This window comes from Trichoplusia ni, chromosome 12 (assembly GCF_003590095.1).
Source record: "Trichoplusia ni isolate ovarian cell line Hi5 chromosome 12, tn1, whole genome shotgun sequence".
NCBI lineage: Eukaryota > Metazoa > Arthropoda > Insecta > Lepidoptera > Noctuidae > Trichoplusia > Trichoplusia ni.
This window is the reverse complement of record NC_039489.1, coordinates 6,992,832-7,012,900: the sequence shown is the minus strand read 5'-3', so window position 1 is coordinate 7,012,900 and position 20,069 is coordinate 6,992,832. Positions and strand designations below refer to the sequence as shown.

The window sequence follows — 20,069 nt, the reverse complement described above, 5'->3', positions numbered from 1 at the left end:
TAATTTTTTTTTTTATCAATCACCCGTACGATTTCCCCTGAAAATCTACCTAATCCAATTTCCCCACAAAAAAAAACAACCCCAGCAAAACCATTTCAAAAATGCTCTTTCCCCTTTCAATGCGACCTCCCTATTTATTCCGAAAGAGGTGTTAGCGGTACACAATAACAAAAATAAGCTAATGCTGGTCCTATTGTTATTTGACACGCAATCACGTGACTTATGGCATTGTGTTCGTTTCGCAATGGGACTCCATGGTGTTTACTTTGTTAATGTATTGAAGGGTTTGTTTTTTTTTTGTGGACTGGTTCTTTTGATTTTAGCTGAATGAAATAAATTGTTTACACGAAATGCACAAACAAATATTTGTATTGTAGATAGATAGATATATGTAGGTATATATATATTCCACAACTTTCACACAGCGCCACCTAGTCTCAAACTAAGCGGAGCTTGTAATATGAGTACTACACAACTGATAAACATACTTATGTATTTCTAAATACATACATAATATAGATAAATTACACCCAGACACAACAAATGATCGTGCTTATCACACACCAGTATAGGATAGCAGTCAGGGTCACTAGCCGTGGGTGTCCATGAGGATTAACCCGCCTAACCAAAAAAAAAAAGGGTCTCTAGCCACTAGACCAACAGGCCCGTATTAGTTGATTTTGGATGTATTATTTAACTTCGCTTTTAAAATTGGTTCTGTTCTTTCGTAAATATTAACAATAAGAACTTGAGCATATTCTTGACTATAAACAAATATACAAGTTTGGCTAGAATTAATAAGGTGTCAAAGTTTATAAAAATTAAAATTATAATAAAATGAAGAATTAAATATTAACTGTGAAACACATAAAGATAAAAACATAAAACTCACTCACTTTACCCTTCTCCGACACAACTAAAACATAAAAATAATTCAAAAATATTTCCTGAATTTAAAAACGTTTCGTCCTTTATAACCTCGTAAACTAAACTTCAGAACGCAGGTGGCAGCCATGTTGTCTTTGTTCAAAGTAGTAAACTTATACTGGTGTAGGTTAGCAAGCCAAATTGCAGGCGAGTTGCTCTTTATAACTTTAAACACTGAAAAAGATAGAATAAAGTGACGGAGAGCGAATAACATTTCTAAATTCCGTCTATTTTGGATGGGAGGTTCAAGAATAAGGTCATTTTCATTTTATAAACTGAATCCAAAAAGATGTAGGTAATATCGACGGGGATAGTGTAAAACCTCAAAAAAAGCATTGGTTTTTTCCTCTAATATATTTAGCCTATTTCGCGTGGAAAATTGTTGAAACTAAAAAAAATTTGAATAAAGTTTTAATCTTTTCCTGTAAAACTAGATTTATTGCAGATTCGCAGACTTTGTGTATGGTAGATAGTTCGCGGAATTGCACTGTGGGTAGTGCAATTCGATTGTCGATAGAAATAGAAAGTCAATATTACATTATAGGTACATACTTTTTGGATTCGGAAAAAGATGAAAATGACCATATGAGTTAGCTTAGTTCACCATTTCGGATGTAGCGCCATGCTGTATTTAGAATTCGTTTCGTTTCGTAAGTCATTCAAACTGAAAGTGTATATCAAATTTCAGCTTATTATAGACACTTTTTAAGCGACTTCAAAAAAAGGGGGTTCTCAGGTTGTTTGTTTGTATGCACGTATGTATGTTTATCGCATATCTCTCATTTGGCTGAAGCAATTTGGATGTGGTTTTCAGAAAAGTATTAGTTTCAAACTAGCTACGGAAACAATCACGAATACCTACTAGAGTCTACACTACGTATTTAAGACTGTGTATATAATATAATAATCTTGTGGGCTCTTGTAATAAATACTTTTTCGTATCATGTCTTGTGTTTGACACCAGATGCAATTGTAAAAGTCCAAAGAGTTTTATTTATCGAACCATTGCTAATGTATTCTCTTTAAACTCATAATACATTCAACGAAAATTAGATTTCTATCGAATTGGGTCACATTAGGCTCGATGGCAAAAATATCTATACAATCTTGGATCTTCTACATAGCAAATTCAACTTTATTGCTTGTTGACAAGGTTGAAAATTCTTTGCTCCTGGTTATTTCTTTTAGGAATTGTACCTTTCTTTGCTTCGTGTATTGATACTTTTTCGGGGTTCGAAATTCGCTATTGTGACGTCTATAAGATGGGACCAATCGAGTTCTATAATGAATATTTCCAATATCCCGAGAGTGAGTGAATGTCATACATACTATGGACTATTTTTAGATTGGCTTTATTACTAAATTGTTCCTTAGTCCTGACCTAATATTATAAGGTACTAATATTGATAATAATATACTTGTATATCAGAGAAAAGTCGTTTCGTGAAGAGATAGATAAAATTTACCTTAATCTCTACTACATGACGATCAAGATTGCTCTGTCAAGAGCTTAATGGATATGAGAAGAATAACGGTAACAAAAAAAACGTCTTCTGCTTTTTTTTTTAAGTCTCTCACACATCATGGCCTACAGCCTGGTGGTAGACGGACTTACAAACAGACAGGGCAACGGAACCTTAGTGGCAGAATTCATTTTAACCCATAGTTTACGAAACCCTACAAGATCTTGAAAAAAATAGACTTAAATAAAATCAAATGCTCGCAATAAGCCAAAATCCTTTACCAAATCTGATTCCCTTTTGACTTTCAATAAAAATCTGTTCCGCATTATACCACCATTGCATTCATTCGTTAATCCTACGCCCGTATACTCTCAAAACATTATAATTCGATCGCAATTAGTGCAGTTCACTGGACCACTGACGAGATAGTACGCGATCTAACGGTACATTGTTACGTTAGTGCTTTGTTTCCTAGTCGACGGCACTGACATGCAAATTGTTTGATGGGAGATGAAACGGGGAGTAAACTATTATAGTAAAAGTTGCGTTTTGGTTGGCTAGTTGAGCTGGTAAGGATGTTTAGCTAGGGATGTACTTGTAAAGAAGCAATAGTATTGCTTTATTTGCCTAGAATCAGTCAGCATAGCTCTGGTGGAAGCGGCTCAGCTGCGTCAATTATTTTTTAGTCTTGCAGAAGAAGCGAGTTATGAGTGCGAGAAATGTATTCCGATGTATTGAAAGTAACGTTACGTTGTAAAGACACCGCACCACACAATAATAGGTATTTTCACAGCGGAGCTAGGTTTCTGCAAATGCAAAAGAAGCGAGGACTGTTCGACAGTTTCCGACGTACTGTCCCAGCCTCGCACCGTACAATAATATATTCACAACTCCGCTACACAACCTCGTACGACACATTTTTCCTCGCACATCTTTGTGGAAAATTTGGTGGAAACTTCACATATTTTACAGCACAGCTAGTATTTGCGCAGCCTTTATAAAAGCTGACTGCAAAAATTATAGTATTCATCATGACTAAAATGAAGTTCCTTCAAATTGTTTTGAAATAATTTTATAACTTTACTTGAAACTACATCACCTAGAAAGATGTAAAAATGTTAAAAATGGAAATAAGTAATATTTTTTAAACCGGATTATCATAACACAAAATGTCATTGATAAATATAAGGAGTTTGTTAGGTAATTTTCTCAAGTATTTTTGCATATGAGGGTTCAAGAATGGTGCAATATAATTTTAGTTCAGGTATATGGTTATCATGATAACACTCTACCTATGAATGGGTATGTTTTTTGCATGGTTACAGTGGTTCCGTGCAACCGAAAAACGCTATACTTAAAAAAAGTGGATATTTTTTCGTATACCAAATTATTCTATTCAACGAGATTAATGATATTTTCTTGTCAACAATATATTCTTGTCTGTATTGTAATCTTTTCTTAGTAACGTTTTCTATCAATACACGTTTGGACGACATACCATCAAAATTTAAACCAACCCTTTAAAATTGGGCGTACCAAAGGACGCTAGGACAAAAAGGCTTAGCAATTTGCGCACACCTTTGCCTACAGACCCATAATAAGACACCACGAAGAAAAATAAAATGAATCGTTTTATTAGTTATTTTGCAAATAGAGTTCTCGGTAAAGTTGGATAGTAAGCAGTTAAGTAGCAGGGGAAACTTTCTTTATTGTTCCTTACCGTTCCATGTTACAGAAGACCAGTTTAACTTGAGCTTTTAAGAACGAGTTATTCTCTGTGAATCTATGGAAATGTTGACTGTTAAAAGGACCAGCTCGATTTGGTTTGTTTATAAATAAGATGGCAATAGTTACAGATTTAAATTTGCGTTCCATTTAGAAATCGACTGATTTGTTTTGTGGTTTAGTGATAGTTTATTTAAAACTAAATAATTTTAATTTATTTTTTCTAAATTGATAATTTATTGTTTTTCTTAAATAAAATCTAAACTCGTTATTAACTTTGACTTGTTTTCTTAACTGTCAAAAAAAATTCGATCTGAAAACAATCAAATGAATAGCTATCACGGTTTGTGATGTCCAGCCAAGAGACAAACGGACGGATAGACAGCAGACAGCGTAGCCTTATTATATAGTTTCGTTTTCACATTTTAGGTACGGTACTCCAAAAACCTTCACAAAGTTACTAAAGAGTTATTAAATAACCTCTAAAGCTATAAGCCATAATCAGCTTTCCCATCAAAAACATTATAACGACAATCCTTCCCTTCACAATCGTCATTTAACTAACATTTACACAGCTACTTATAATCTACAATAATTAATTATGTCACGCTAATAAAGAGCTTTAATAGTTCCGCGCCTCAGAATGCGTAATCACAGCCAACATTTCATCCAATATCTTTATCAAAGTTGGCCATACGTTAGAGAGGGATAGCGCTATATAAATGCTAATACTTTATCCCGCTCCGCCAATATTTGGGCGGTACAGGAGTGGCCAATGTCATGAATTATGGTAGCTACGCCGTAGCAGTTATTGGGCTCCCGTAGTATGTCGTAAACGTGTAACGTAGTGTAGATTTAATGTCAAATGGACTTGAGATAATGGCTACTTTATTGTGGACTTAACTGCCCTAATTATTGAAATTAATTACCAGTGGTATAATTAGCGTAGATATGTATTCATGTAGTATAATTAGTTGTATTTGTTTTTAGTATAACCTTTTTTTCCAGCTGTGATGTGTTCGGTTTTCTGTCTTACAGGATTCAGTTGAACATCGTATTTCAAATGGACCTCCGTAACCTATTTTCGTGGTTAATGATTGAATGATTCATTGACAGTCAAAGGTGACATATGATGGATTTTTCTTCTATAAACGACTCCTGCACTAATTTTAATCCTTCGTTGCTGGTTTTGCGAAATTAAAGCCACATGCACGAAGACACGTAGATTACAAAGCATTCACGGTTCACACAAATGCTTGTTCAACGCCGGGATCTAAGTCTATCAAACACTTATATAACTCAATTTCTTTCTGCATGTGATTTGATGGTTTGTGCAATCCCGAAGCCACAAGGATTCAACAAATGTGGGAGTCGTCTTTAAAAATATGCCTTAAAAAATAATTTACATAACAAAACCTGTGATCAATTAAAGTGACTCATATTTGTACTTTCATATTATGTTTAACCAAAAACACGATTTTCACTTTATCTTTTTTTTACTCTTAAAGATTGTCAATCAAACCCCTTTAAATCTACGCACCTATCACTTTGACTCGTCATCGCCACTACAATTTGCATGTAGTTTATAAAAATGAAATTCAATCAAAGTTACTCGATTGAAACAAAAGAAACCGAAAGCTTCGCTACTTTTCGTTGTTTTCTTTCTTTTATTCTAGTGGCTAGTGATGTTTAGGGCTGGTATACATTTCATTAGTTTTTTTTACAACAAAAACATGCATCGGTCTTCAAATAAAACTACTAAGCTAAACTTGATAAAATGTTTCCGCAACAAAATGACAACGCTACTTTACGTTAAATCAATTCATCCAGTCCGAAGTCTGAGGTCACAAACAAAAAAAATGCAGGTGTATTAAGAACCTCTTCATACAGTAAAAAAGAATTATTGTCATAACATGCAATCCATTTTGTGTCACTTTCGAGTTTCTAGGTGAACATTTTAATTAAGATGAAAAAAGAACTTTCCCAATAGTTATTTACACTCACAATTAAAAAAACATTCATGAATGTACTTAAGAAAGATAAGGCAATTTACTTTGTCACATAGGCGAATAGAATTTTAAATCTCCTCTAAAAAATATCACAGTACTTACGTAATAGTATAAAATGTAATAAACTCGAACTCACGTATATCAGTTCAAAACTTAACAATATTGTGTATGATTATATCAAAGCGTTTCGCGTGGGCAAATCCAAAATGCAATAGATTTTTATTCAAAAAGATTTCACCGATAAAATGTGAATCGTCCTTTTCGATTCGCATTAATATTTTCAAAGAAGCCGTTTATAACGAGTTCTTTCGACGTCCCCTTTGTGTCATTATGATAGTTTTTTTATTTGTGTTGTAATTTTCATGTTTTCTTGACCTCTATAACTCGTTAGCAAGAAATTGTATGGATATTCAATTTCGTTGACAACTTGAGATTGTATTGGTGAGAAAAGTAATTGTTGTCTTGTTTTTGTTTTAATTGTTTTTTATTAAGGTGTAGCTGTGTCACTACTACATCCTATTAGGTGACTTATTAAACAGGAGAATAGGTGGTATAAGAAATGAGCTTTAAATACCCACACCTGGAGACGGAATCCAAAAAGATTCAGTCTTGATAGAGTCGCGCAGAGCAAGAAAAAAATAAAGAACAAAGAAAATACCTTTTATTGGGAACGTAGGAGACATACAAAATGTGGACAAATTGTTATTTTTGATAGAGCATGGGTTAGACTGTGTGGCTTGGGCACTTGAAAGCCCAATGTGTTTTAAGTCAGAAAAAGTCCGATATATCCGAACATTGTTTACACAACAGTTCTTTTGACCCGGCATCAGCGTGGCAGAAAATAGGTACAAAAACTGCATCGTGGCTCATAATTACCAAGATGACCCACGATGAACCGTAACAGATTTTTAGATTACAGCAATAGTTCATAAATTTTAAATTTTTAAGAACAATTAAAAAATGAGTATATTAAAATGATTAGGACACTTATTTACAACCTAGCAAACACCGAGTTAAATTAAATAAGGGAATTACAAATAGCCCTATTTAATAAACAAAATCATCTTTTCCAATAACACTGTCTACAAAACGAGATTAATAATGCCTTTTAAGGTATTTTAAAAACAAATTCGTTAAATTGTTATTATATAAGGCAAAATGAAGCATCATTTTGCCTTATATAATAACAAGGGCTCCTTATGATTTAAGCAATACAATAAATTTAGGGAAGTCGAATTGAATCATTTCTATAATAATGACTGACATTTACGAGCAGAACGAAACTCGATTAATTTACATAAATTGAGAAATTTATTTTACATTGAGTGTGAGTTTTAGTCAGCGCGTGGATACGGTATATGAGGGCTAAAATAGATAAGAGCCATATTATCTTCGCTTTAACAGAATCGCACAAAATAAAACAAAGATTAGGTAGGGTTTATCATCAAAAATTATGTTCAGCTCATTCTTGTAGTTGCTATTTTAATAAATTATTTTTATCTCTATCTATGTTTTCTTAAAGACAGCATTTTGTTTAAGTGTGCTAAAGCAATATCTGTACCATAATTATCAAAAGAAAGTAACTGATTGTTTGCTTTCTAACCAACAAACTTTGAAACTACTGAGCTGATAATAGAACCTGTTACCAAAATAAATCTACATCGTACAAATAATAGACAAACCACCACATCCATAAACAATACATCAGAGTTCGAAACAAAACCTCGTTCGCGAGGCTAATTAATAATATTGAAATGGATTGTTTTTGATTAAACTTTCCAATTGCCATCTCTGTCCCACTACATACAACCCTATACGCCTGTCCCTCTCTAACTCTTTAAAGATCACTTTGATTGACGCTGGACTTCTTAATTCCAACTGTATATTTGCTTAGCAATCTGCTTTCGGTTCCCTTTGACTTTGAAATGGTACTTCTCAATTTCCGTTGTTGTTATTCACTTTATTTACTGTTTGTTTCTATTTATTTAGGTCTGGGAACTTGTTTTTCGAGTGCGATCGAGTGGATGTAGAAAAATGTTTATCATTTGTTTTTGCGTTCGATTTGCTCTATTGGATATGTTTGAAATAATAGTGGGTTATGAACAGGACAATATTGTCATCTGTTCTTTTTACATAAAGACTCACACAATAAGGGATTAAAGTCTTCTGCCGCGGAGGGTTTCACAAACATTTAAGGGACAAAGATACCCAGACTCGGAAAACGTGGATCACACAAACACTTGGTCTACCCGAGGATCAAACCCGTGACACGTCGAGCATAGTGCGTTTGGCATGGTGACCTACATTACTCAGCTATCCATACACCAGAACCTGAACGGTCTCTTTTTTACCTAAACCCGATCTGAGGACTTTAATATTTGTGTCGCGTCGTATTCTCAATTATACAAGTCGCATGCACATATACATACAGACTTAGAACAAGCACGTGGAGTTTGTGTACCAAACAAACGTTTGACCTACGGGGATCAAACCCGTGACGCATCAATTTGGACAGCACACTTGCTTACAGCTTAACTTACAAGATTTCAAACTATCCTATTACGTAGGATACCTTGCGAAGTGTACCTTCACAAATTGCCATTACACAAAGAATAAAAAAAAACCCTACAAACACAACTACATCCCAAAAAATTCAAAAGGGCGCAATCTTGATTGGGACGAACCGAAATAGACATTACCAACCAGGACATTCCTTTGAGAATTAACGAGACCGCCGAAACAAATTAAAAATATAATTTCCTGCGTCTTTTGTTCGGGGAACTTATCTTAAGGTGTGTCAACAGAATTTGGTTAAAGAGATACAACTTATTTAATCAAAGTTTTAAAGGGAAATCTCGATAAGGATCTTGAACTCATTAAAATTTATTTTTGGTCATAGAATAATATTGCAGTAAGATTGGAACATTTTGAAGATATGACTAACTAGACTTGTTATTTTCGTCACGTAATAAGATTTCTTGGAGTTCCGTACCGAAAGGTTAAAAACGGAAATCTTTTACTAAGATTCCGTTGTCTATGACGTCTGTGACCAAGCTGTATCTCATGAACCGTAATAGGTAGACAGAAATTTCAAATTTCCTTTTTTTATAGTCTAGAATAACAGCTAGACAGTACTTTGGAATTTTCAAATTGTCTAAGGTTATAAAACATCATAAAATTATAACTATACATATCATCACGCCATTAGTCTCGGGAGGTGAGCAATAACTTACCAACTAATTCCTTAATAATTCTATGTACTTCCTAAACTACTTAACCACGTTTAAAGATCCAACCTGTAGCATTTATCACTAAATGTCTGCACTAACGTTCATTCGTCGGTTACCAACGATTACCGCTTTATGTCGGCATCGTAAAATCCTTAAAGGCTTACCACACTAGATGCGAAGCTGATAACATAAAACGATCGCTTGTCTTTCTGAAAAAAGGTGTTGATGAAAATGTGTGAGGAAATTATTTATGAGACTTGAATTTGGTCTCGAATTATTGGATTAAATGGGACTAACCAGCCACACACGCCCGTCATTGCAACTCCTGTAAGCCAGGATCTACAATGAAACCAACGAAAACCACCAAAACACTTAAGTTCGGTGTGTCCCAGGGGGAACAATTAACTGACTTAGACTCGATTTATTTTAGGAGACTTTGCACGGCAGTTCTGGTTTAATCAGTAAGAGTTTGACACTATCTGGCCGGAAGAAGCAAGTGTCCATGAAGATTCCCTCGCCTAACCAAAAAAAGAGTTGTCATGTTACATATGACATGTGTTGGTGTGGAAACAAGACAGCACACTACACTGAGAATAGTAGCATCTCTTTCACACCATCTACAGTCCTTTTCACTGTTCTAAAAGCTTTCAATCAACTAAATTAATTCCCTCCTGCTTATTTAATTAAGTTTAAAAAGTCGACTTCAACGCGGAAACGATAATCACGGCTCAGAGCTATTTCGGAAACATTTGAAACTCAGAAGTGAAATGTTTTCCGTGAATTACAATCAAATCAATCAATTTGTTCGACGATTAACGTTAATTATGAGTAACCAGATTTTTTCCAATTATTTCTTTTGAGATATCAATTTGTTGAATTCTCGGAAGATGTTTTGGCCAAAATTATGAGCAGAATTCGTCTTTAAAGGTACATTGTTCTCATGACATTTCATTAAAAACTAGCTGTTGCCCGCGACTTAGTCCGCGTGGTTAGAAGATATAAGTTGTAATTTATACCTGCTTTGTTTTTTTCCACATTTTAAATTGTATTTTCGCTCCTATTAGTCGCAGCGTGATGGTGTATAGCCTAAAACCTTCCTCGATGATTGGTCTATTGAATACACAAAGAACTTTTCAATTTAAACCAGTTGTTCCTGAGATTAGCGCGTTCATACAAACAAACTCTTCAGCTTTATAGTATAGAGTATAGATGAAGCCTTTTTATACTACTGGGGGACTAAAGAATTTACTCCTTGTACCGGGGGGGGGGGGGGTTCACACACAGACACATAGTTTCACATAGGTTTCATATTATTCAATGCGGAGCTCAAACTATTGGTACATCTCGCACTGAAGTCATTAGTGTGTGAACCTAAAACGACTATACGAATTCATAATAAAAAGAAATCCTGGTTCATTGTTTGTTATTAAAAGCTATAGGAATATAGATAAAATTTCAGTTTCATGTGGAGTGAGTGACATTTAAAAACGTGGCTTTTAGATTTTTTGAATCAATTAATTTTCACAAAATCTCACAAAACCTCAAATCAGTCATTCCACTGTAATATTTAAACAAAAACCAGCAACGTTTATAATTTTCTTTAATAAAATGTCATTGCATTTCGTCTTCTTCTTCGACTACGTGCATGGATGCCACGTTGAAACGCGAGGAGTGTTGGGGCTGTAGCTCAAGCGGTTCGTCCACTGTCGGTATGCGGTGAGCCATGATGGCCGCCCCGTAGTTGCCTAGGCCAGTGTCCCAGAATACTATCTGTACCAAGAAAGAAATTACAGGTAACATATTGTAAGAATTTGACTTTAGATAGCAGTACCAGTAAATGAGTTATTAATGTGATAACCTAAATTTCAGTTTTAAAGTAGCAAATTTTCTTCGAGATCTCTGAATAACTTTAATCACAGCAATTTGGTCATGAATATTAAAGATGTGCAAATTGCTGTTCTGCACACGAATATGATAACCATTATCAAGAAAAAGTATTTCCAATAAGATTTGACCCTCTCATACACTTCTTACTAGTGAATTTAATGTCTCCATTCAAGTCACAGACACCCAAACTCAAGAAAAGCATTCGTGGATCACACAAGCGCTAGTCCTATGCAGGGGTCGAACCCTGCGATACGTCGCACACAGTAGGTGTCGTGTCCTCAACACTTTATGATGTAAGCGTATCACACTATTAAGCGTATCGAAAAAGTGACAGAATTTTACCAAACACTTTGTATCTTTAATAGGTTCACACCAATCTCACCTCTCTATCGATAAGATATCTGATATAATGTATCTCATTAAGCTTGATAAACCCAAGTTCTTCAGCAATGGTCTGTGAACGAGCCGTAGTGAATATACCAGCCAGGGCCGCAACACTAGCGTTTGCACTAAGAGACATCGCCGCTTTTAACATCTCTTTCGCTATACCTGGAATGATCAAAACATTGAATTTTCTATATTATCCGTCATACTTAATTTTGTGGTGGCTTGGTGGTTTCGTATTATGTATGCACAAAGTGCAGAATCGGCCCCAAGGCAACTGCAACGGGCAGTGAAGGCAAACGTAGTTCGGAAAATTTAGATTTCAAATGTTGGAATCTGAAATCGTCAACTCGCAGTGAGCTAGCGCGGTCTAACCTTCCCTATAGGGTAGTATTTCCTTCCTTAAGAACAGCTGAGACGAGAAATTTTCTTGTCTCAAAACTAAAAACTTAAATGTAATTTTGTGCATCGCTTGATGGTCAAAAAGTCAAATCAGTGCACAACTACAAACAAAACAAAATGTAACGAAATGGGTATTAACATCCGAATACAAGTCAACCTTTCCAACCTGATGCGTATACCAAACAAACCTACGCGTTAGAGACAAATTTGTTTGACCACTTTAGTCCTTTTTAAGTAGCGTTTCAATATTTGGTTGCCACTTACCCCGATGCCTATACCGGTGTTTTAAAGCGATGATATACACTTTGAAGTATCGTTTTACATTCAGCGAGTCGTACACACTCACTGGTTTCTCAATTTCATTGTAAAACGTCATCACGGTTGAATATATTGGATTGTGTGTGATCTTTACGCGGCTAAACGTTCTGGAGAAAGCACCTGGAACAAAAAGGTCAAGCGTGAGGACAAGGACCCGTTGTACCCTGTTGGCTCCATATAGATATAAAATTGGTTCATCTACAGATGAACTACACCGTCTTTGTCGTCACCTTCCAACAAAATTATGACCATATAACTTTGTTAAAAAAAAACAACATATAAGATGCAGTCCAATTATTATCAGTTTATTTACGCGTATTTTTCGGTATTGTCCGACTAGTTTCGGACCCAACCGTAGTTCTTAAAGACGCAGTTCATTTTACAGAAACCCGGTGACGTCAATCTCCAAGGACCTTACACAAAGATAACGTCTTTTCGAAAATAAACATACACTACGCGTAGACAATTCACGAAAACCCAACACTTTTTTGTCTAACTTAAAAATAAACGGTATCCCTCAGGGAACTAAACTCGGCCCGCTCAAAACAACACTTCTCAACAATAAATCACTTTTCATATCCAAATCAAATTCAGTGAAATGTCGAACTAATTTCAGTGAATTTAAATCAATTACATTCAAACCGGTTATCAACGTCGCGATATTTGGCTTATAAATCAATTGTAAGACGTTTATGTTAAACTGTTCCAGGCATAGTGAATATCTAGTATCTTAATTAAGTTCTGATTGTTTGATATACGTGGAGTTTGAGATAGTATATATTACTGAAAAAGCTTGAACTCGAAAAATTTTGTAAAAGCATTTTTTTTATTTTTTGTTGCCCGTGTGCCCTCTACAAATCGATTATGTTGTCGCGGGAATATAAAATCAGGATAAAAACTAAATTGTGTGAATCCTGGTTATAAAGTATTAGCTTTATACCAACTTTCGTCTAAATCCGTTCAGAGGTTTTTGAGTGGAAGAGGAACAAACATCTATACGCACGAACTTACTCCATGATATAAGTAGGATTTTTTAAGATTACGCAATCGATTCATCAATACACAACTCTAATTGAAACAGGCTACAATATAACGGTCGTGTTTCGTTTTATAGATTACTTGAAATTGCCTACCCAAACGGCCATTATATTAAACACTGGCTAACTGCTAAAAAAAATCTCCTTTAATATACTAGCCTAATTTTCTACAATAGTAACCAAATTAACGAAAAAACCACATTATATCCTTCCTACATTAAAAACTCTTCCTAAACAAGACACGTACGATTGCACCAGCATATTAAACCTCTTTCGAATTTAAATATACTAGCACAGTTTATTCGAACGTTATCAATAGAATCAGAAAATAAGCTCACCTCACGTTGATTCGGTAGTACTGTACATGTTTCGTAACATAGACATACCCCTATCTACTACTTGGAATCCAATTTACGTATAAGAAATACGGTTTGTGTGGTAAGAGGTCGCGAGAAAACCAAATGACGTCATTTTTAAAAAATCTTTAAAATCTGTCAAGTGCGAGTTGTAGTCGCGACTCTACTTTAAGGATAGTTTACTAATACATAGAATGAAGAAAATTAAATCAATTGGATGGTAACAGAACAGCCATGTCTTACCTCGATGTTTATTTATTTTGTTGTTATGCTGGTAACAGAAATACTTGTGTGAAAAAATATTTTTATCTATCGCAATTCAACGGATCAGCCCAGTAATCGATAGGACCGACGTCGACGGAAAGACAAACTCGATACTAGGGTTCCTTTCCTACCCTTTGAAAGCCTAATGCCGCTATTATTACAAAATTATGTCGGTTGTAAAATTCTTGGCGGAATCAAAATCTGAGTCTCAAACAGTTGATTTAGCAACGTTCATCATTACACCATTATGTTGTACTATTTAACAACACTCAGATTTTCAGCATCACAAGTTTGAACGGTACTCATTCTAGAAGATCATGTATCAAATCGCCAACCCTCTCCACTTGGACCACACAATAAAACCGTACAGCTGAATCGGAATTCTTTTTACGAATGCAGTAAAAATTTAGGCTCAAAGCATTGAAAGAATCTGCCCCCTAATGTTACTGCCATCGGTTCAGAACGAATCGAGTTCCTTTCCTTCCAATTGATACGCAAATAGATTTGGAATAGATGTTACTATTCTTTGTGAATGTTAGATTCTTATGTGTATCGTTATCATTCGAATAATGAATACTTAATTAACAATTTTTTTTTTTTTTTTATTAATATGAGTTTTTTAATTGGTTTTGGAATACTTAATGCAAGTTGTTTTTTTTTTATTAAACGACTTCCGTACTATTTCCATCAGTAGAGTGTGTCTAAAAATGCCTGGGAAATGGCCTATTCGAAGAATAACTTTTGAAAATTGTATTTAGTTTTTGCGCAACAGCGCAGGCTCAAGATAAGCATTCGTGGAGCATTCAAATGCTTGTCATACGCGGGGATCGAAGCCACGAAACGTTGGGCACGTGGCTTAGGCATAATGACCTCAATTATTCGACTATTTTCGCAGTTAAAATATATACTAGCTGATGCCCGCGGGCCTGCCCGAACAAATCGAAAATTATCCCAATGTAACATAAAATCTATTCTATATCTTAATCCTTGTCATAAACTATCGGTGCACCAAGTTTCATCTAAATCTGTCCAGTGGTTTTTGCGTGAAAGAGGAACAAACAACCATACATCCAAACTGTCGCGGTTATAATAGTATAATATATAATTTCTATCACCGTCTCGTGACTCTGGGGTCCTGAGAGTCCGTGTATAGAAGACAAAATACGAGACATAACAAATCCACTAACTTTTCTCCTGTATCCTCATGATGAGCACTCCGACCAGCTTATCCGTGCCTTCCTTGACCGCCGCTATCGACATCTTATCCTTCATCCATATCCTGACGTTGTGGACAAATTCGTCTGTCCCTTCTTTGTCTTCGGATATCTTTACCGATCTGTAAGTGATCTTGTAAGAAAGGTAGAATGTAAATTAGTACTTATAGTTATTTACTTATATAGGTACTTAGGTTTGCAAGCAGAACTATACGGGAGGCGTGTAGAGCTAGAATGAGGCATTTTGAAACGAAATAAAGAAAATAGACAGAAAACAGAATTGTTAAACAATCGCCACAGGGATGTACTGTAACCAGACAGGATAAGAAATCTTTAAAACAAGTTAAGAAATTACCAACCTTTTTTGTTCAAAAATTAACGGCAAAGGGGCAAAATCATAGGGATCACCTTTAGTCAGATTTATCATAAAAACCTGTCGTTTTGTCAAGATTATTTTTTCAGTTTAATAAAACATGATAAAGAAGTAGATGTTTACTTGTATAATACTCAAGAATATTTCTTAAACAAATTAAAAATGAACGGGGATTGAATTGAGAATTTGTTCTTGTAATAAAGTTTAGAGTCAGTTTATTAAAGAAAAATATCCTAAAGTATTTTTTAATTATTTTTTAAAGAGTTCTTTTAAGGTATGGTGCGAATGTAAGCGAGAAGATAGCGTTTATTTGAATTTAAATATGAGGTAAAAAGTAGCAATAATACAAAGTCGAAATAGTAAAACTTTCGGAAAAATATGTGACAAGCTTATCTTAGAAGTTTCCATACATTTTTCGTGATTTTATTATATTCTTTGAAATCATTTTTGATTCCAACATTTCTAATAACTGTAACATTTAATTTAATAACAATGACAATCTCTGAAAATTTTGAATTATAATTATAATCGATTTAGTGCAAACGCACAGATTGAGTGACAATTTTCGTCATTCAAGTAGAAAGTTCAAACCAAATTATGCTCCTTGTAAGCCCTAGTGTGATCGTGAAAATACACCATACATCTTCAGCGACTACGCGCAGCGTAGCTACCGCACATGGCGTAGCACCTATGCGTCGTACTAAACGGGGTGTAGCAAATATGGCGTAGCAGCTTTCCGTGACGTAATTACTACGCGAAAAAAAAGACGGAACAGCTTCAGGACTCATGCGAAAAAGCGGGGGATCAATGCTCATGCCTTCTTTATATGGAAACACCTCTTTGCCAGTAAGTTAGTGTATAAAAGTTAGTGTTACAAAATTAACAATCCGCTATCAGTAAAGCCCGCTATTAAAATGTAGCCCGTTTGTTTTTCACCCTCTTTTTCTCGGCACAAAACATCTTAATTAAGTAAATTAAGATTTCCGAACGAGCGATTCATCTTTTTGTTTTTGGGGACTTAATTAAATAGTCGGGTTTGAACCGATTGCCGCATTCTCGATGGCGCAAATATATTTTTTGTAAGAATTTAACCCTTTAGAAATGGTAATTTGAAAAATACAATTATGTGGCAGATTTATTGAGGTCCCGAATGGCGCACTGGGTCAGGGTTCCAACATGGCTTTATTTTATTCATATTGTAGGTTCTTTGTGTATTTTGGTGTTCATTTAGTATTTTTGTTTGTACAAATTAATTTTAAGATCACAGGATTAATTATAACATTTTAGGCAATGTTTGTAATGGTTCTGTGTTTAGGCAACGGGCAAAATAAAAATGTATTGACTTTCACCAAGAATAAGGCTTACCAGTGCGAACTTTTAACTTAACATTTTTGATTGTACACATCAGGCATACCCCCGAAAACCAACACGTAGAAAAGGGATGTACTTCTGATTCGACTTGTACACAATTATATACCGATATATAATCAATAGCATTCAGGTTAAATACGCTTATTTCTTACTATCATTATTGGAAGAAGCTGATCAACCTAAACCTGAACTCATACAAAAATTATCTCCATTTGCCAAAACCAAAGCAGTATCATTAACTTCCTCACCTCTTCAGGCAGATAATGTTTCTTCAGCAACCTGATAGCGTCATCGTATCTCTTATCCTGTAGGTCTTCAAACCTGATCCCTGACGGTAGCCGACCCCATATGGATGGAGCCTTGATCCTCTCCTCCAGCCGCTTCATTTTCTCTAAAGCCTCGGCGTCTTTTGATGCCATGATTGGTTATCTGGAAATGTAGAGTCATTTTAACACAAGTGAAAACTTAACCAACACTTGATCTAAACTAAGTGAGGCCTTTGCCATGCATTAGGATATTGAAGGCTGGTAATGATGATGTAAAAGAGGCAAGAATAAAGGTTTTAAAACCCTGCTAGTATGTACGTAAAGCTTTACGTGGTAAAGTTTCTGGGATGGAAAGATTATTGTTTGCGCAGTAAAGATTTCATTTATAACAGACACTGTCTCTAAATGCCTTTATTATTTTAATGTGTTCTATGTGTGTCTACTAAACCTATTTACAACTTATTTAAAACATGGTAAACTTTAGCCACTTTGTGAATAATTTTATAAATGTCTGTTACACGAATCATCAGCCTTGAAGTAACCACAGCTGGGCATTTCATTAATTGATATTGAAGGTTACCTGCATATAACTGAGAAACTCAAACAGAATCACTTTAAAGAACACAGGATGGTCCTGAAATATTAAAAAGCAAAGAAAAATAAGTATTTAACATAAACACATTATTTCCTTATTGATTTATATAAATTTTAACACATAATTTATTTGTTTACATCCACTAGAAAGTAACGTCAAACTGACAAAATTGAAATAATAATACATATGTAACCTCTTTTTATTGATATCTATTTTACAGTATACTTTTTTTTTGTATATGTATGGTATAAATACTTTTTAGAGCAGGCTTCCAAGGTTAACCAAAGACCTGATCAGGATTGCAAGAAAGCGTTGAATTAGCGAAGGACTGATCGTATTCGTCATTTTTGGGGGACACATTTGTTCAGCATTCGACTAATTCCGGGCTTTAATGATGATGATGACCTTTCCTGTAAGAAGTATCTAAATTATCAAATAGAAGACAGTTTGGGACCCTAGTAACGACGATGATACGGTCTCCGATAAGTTTTCATGCAGGTAAGCCCTCTTGGAGCCAAGATACCTACTAAGTACCCTAGTCTGTTGCATTGTCCGACAAAACCTGTCAAATGCCAGTCTGACAAAAGAAAGTTTTAAGAAGATTCTTTTCCTCCAAGATTTTTTAAGTCAGTTGAAAATAAAAATTACGGATAAGCAACGCTTAGTGCGCCCATTCATTTGATGGGTCAAACGGCCATCAAGAAATTCATTTAACACCAAGACAACACAAAACAATCACAAATAGTTTCACTTCCTCTCATAGTGATGAGATCAACATTAGTCCCCTTGTGATTTAATTAGGCTCGGCCAATAACGGGGACCTCACGGCAAGTGTGGTACTGATTAAATAAGGGTACCTATCAATGTTCGAACCACTTCAAGCAGTGTTAGCTTAGACAATGCCAAGTTCCTCTCTTAATATGTAGTGTTGGGGGAATTCCTTCAACAGTCTATCGACTGTTTAAGTAAATTTAATTATATCGATAAAGATTGCTTTTTGGAATAAATATTTGAAATCAATATTAATGTCACATTCGACGTTTTAAGTGAAAATTGGTTTAACGCTTAATTCGTGCTAAAAAAAAATGAAATGATAGCCATTTTGGAAGGAATCCTTAACAAAAACTAAAATTTCATTACATATTTTGCGAAAAATAATTTTAGAATACAATATGTTCAAAGCGAAAGTTCTTATTTAAACTTATCGATAACTACGTCAATATTTATTGCACATCACTATTCATATGAGCAGTTACTTAGATGTCGTGACCGAAAGCACACACGATTGTTTGTTTAGGGTACGACGTTATATTTCTACTCCATACTGTAGCTAGTTTTGAAGGAAAATATCGTTTTCAACAAGCTGTAAACTATCATAGAAAATAATATTGAAGATTGTGAATTTTGTGCAGTTAACTTACTGTAGATAATAGTGAGTCTAGATCAATAGCATATTAAGCTCATTTCCAAAATTTGCTTTGAAAAAATTTATGATTTAACAATGAATCAACGACAACGACTGTATACGAATTCAGTGGCATACACACGTACAATAAAATCACATATTTATATATGTAATAATACATCAGTTTATTTACATCCAACAGTCCTTCACCCATATTGGGAAAATATACACTAACTAAATCCCAAAGAAACTGTAATAGCATTAGATTCACATATCCCATTGCATCTAAATGATCAAAGATCGTTCTCCGTAACATAGGACCTAACAGTGGGATATTCAAACACCGGTACTATAGGTGAAACAATACCTAGCATTAATCAAACTGTACTTCAAGATACCGTGATGATTGATATAATACATCAAAATTAATACGAGGTTAACCCCTTAGCCTTAATAGGAGGGTTAAACGGAGTAACTGAGTTTGAGACTGAAGATAATGCGTTGGATTTAATAGCCGAAGGTGCGTGCAAAATTGACAATGTGAGAATAGATGGCAATGATTTGAATGCATGATCTCTGATTGTTGTCATAGTTCTTCTTAGGGTAGTGAGAGAGCACATGTCTAGTATAGCGATAAACGAAACTAAGATGTAAAAGTAAATTTTAATATCCTACTTACACATTATTGTTTCTGCTAATGAATCGTGGGGATCAGTTCCCCAAATTAATTTTAATAATGTTACTTAAAAATGTTAGGAAATGGACAATTGATATCGATATGTGCATGGTCATGGTTCATGGTTGATTTAGTAAGGAAAAAAAAACGCAAATACAGAATATACT

At 34.7% G+C, this 20,069-nt stretch overlaps 1 protein-coding gene across 1 annotated transcript; it reads right to left on the bottom strand.

Annotated features, from left to right (window-relative positions):
• Nucleotides 1-10,943: 10,943 nt before the first annotated feature.
• Nucleotides 10,944-17,899, bottom strand: LOC113499629. The gene is made up of 6 exons (XM_026880161.1): nt 17,807-17,899; nt 17,209-17,389; nt 15,190-15,349; nt 12,292-12,465; nt 11,624-11,790; nt 10,944-11,124 (listed from the first exon to the last, which is right to left on the bottom strand). The coding sequence occupies exons 2-6, from the start codon at nt 17,377-17,379 to the stop codon at nt 10,966-10,968; spliced, it is 831 nt and encodes a 276-aa protein (XP_026735962.1). The 5' UTR covers nt 17,380-17,389; nt 17,807-17,899; the 3' UTR covers nt 10,944-10,965.
• Between the last annotated feature and the right edge of the window lie 2,170 nt (nt 17,900-20,069).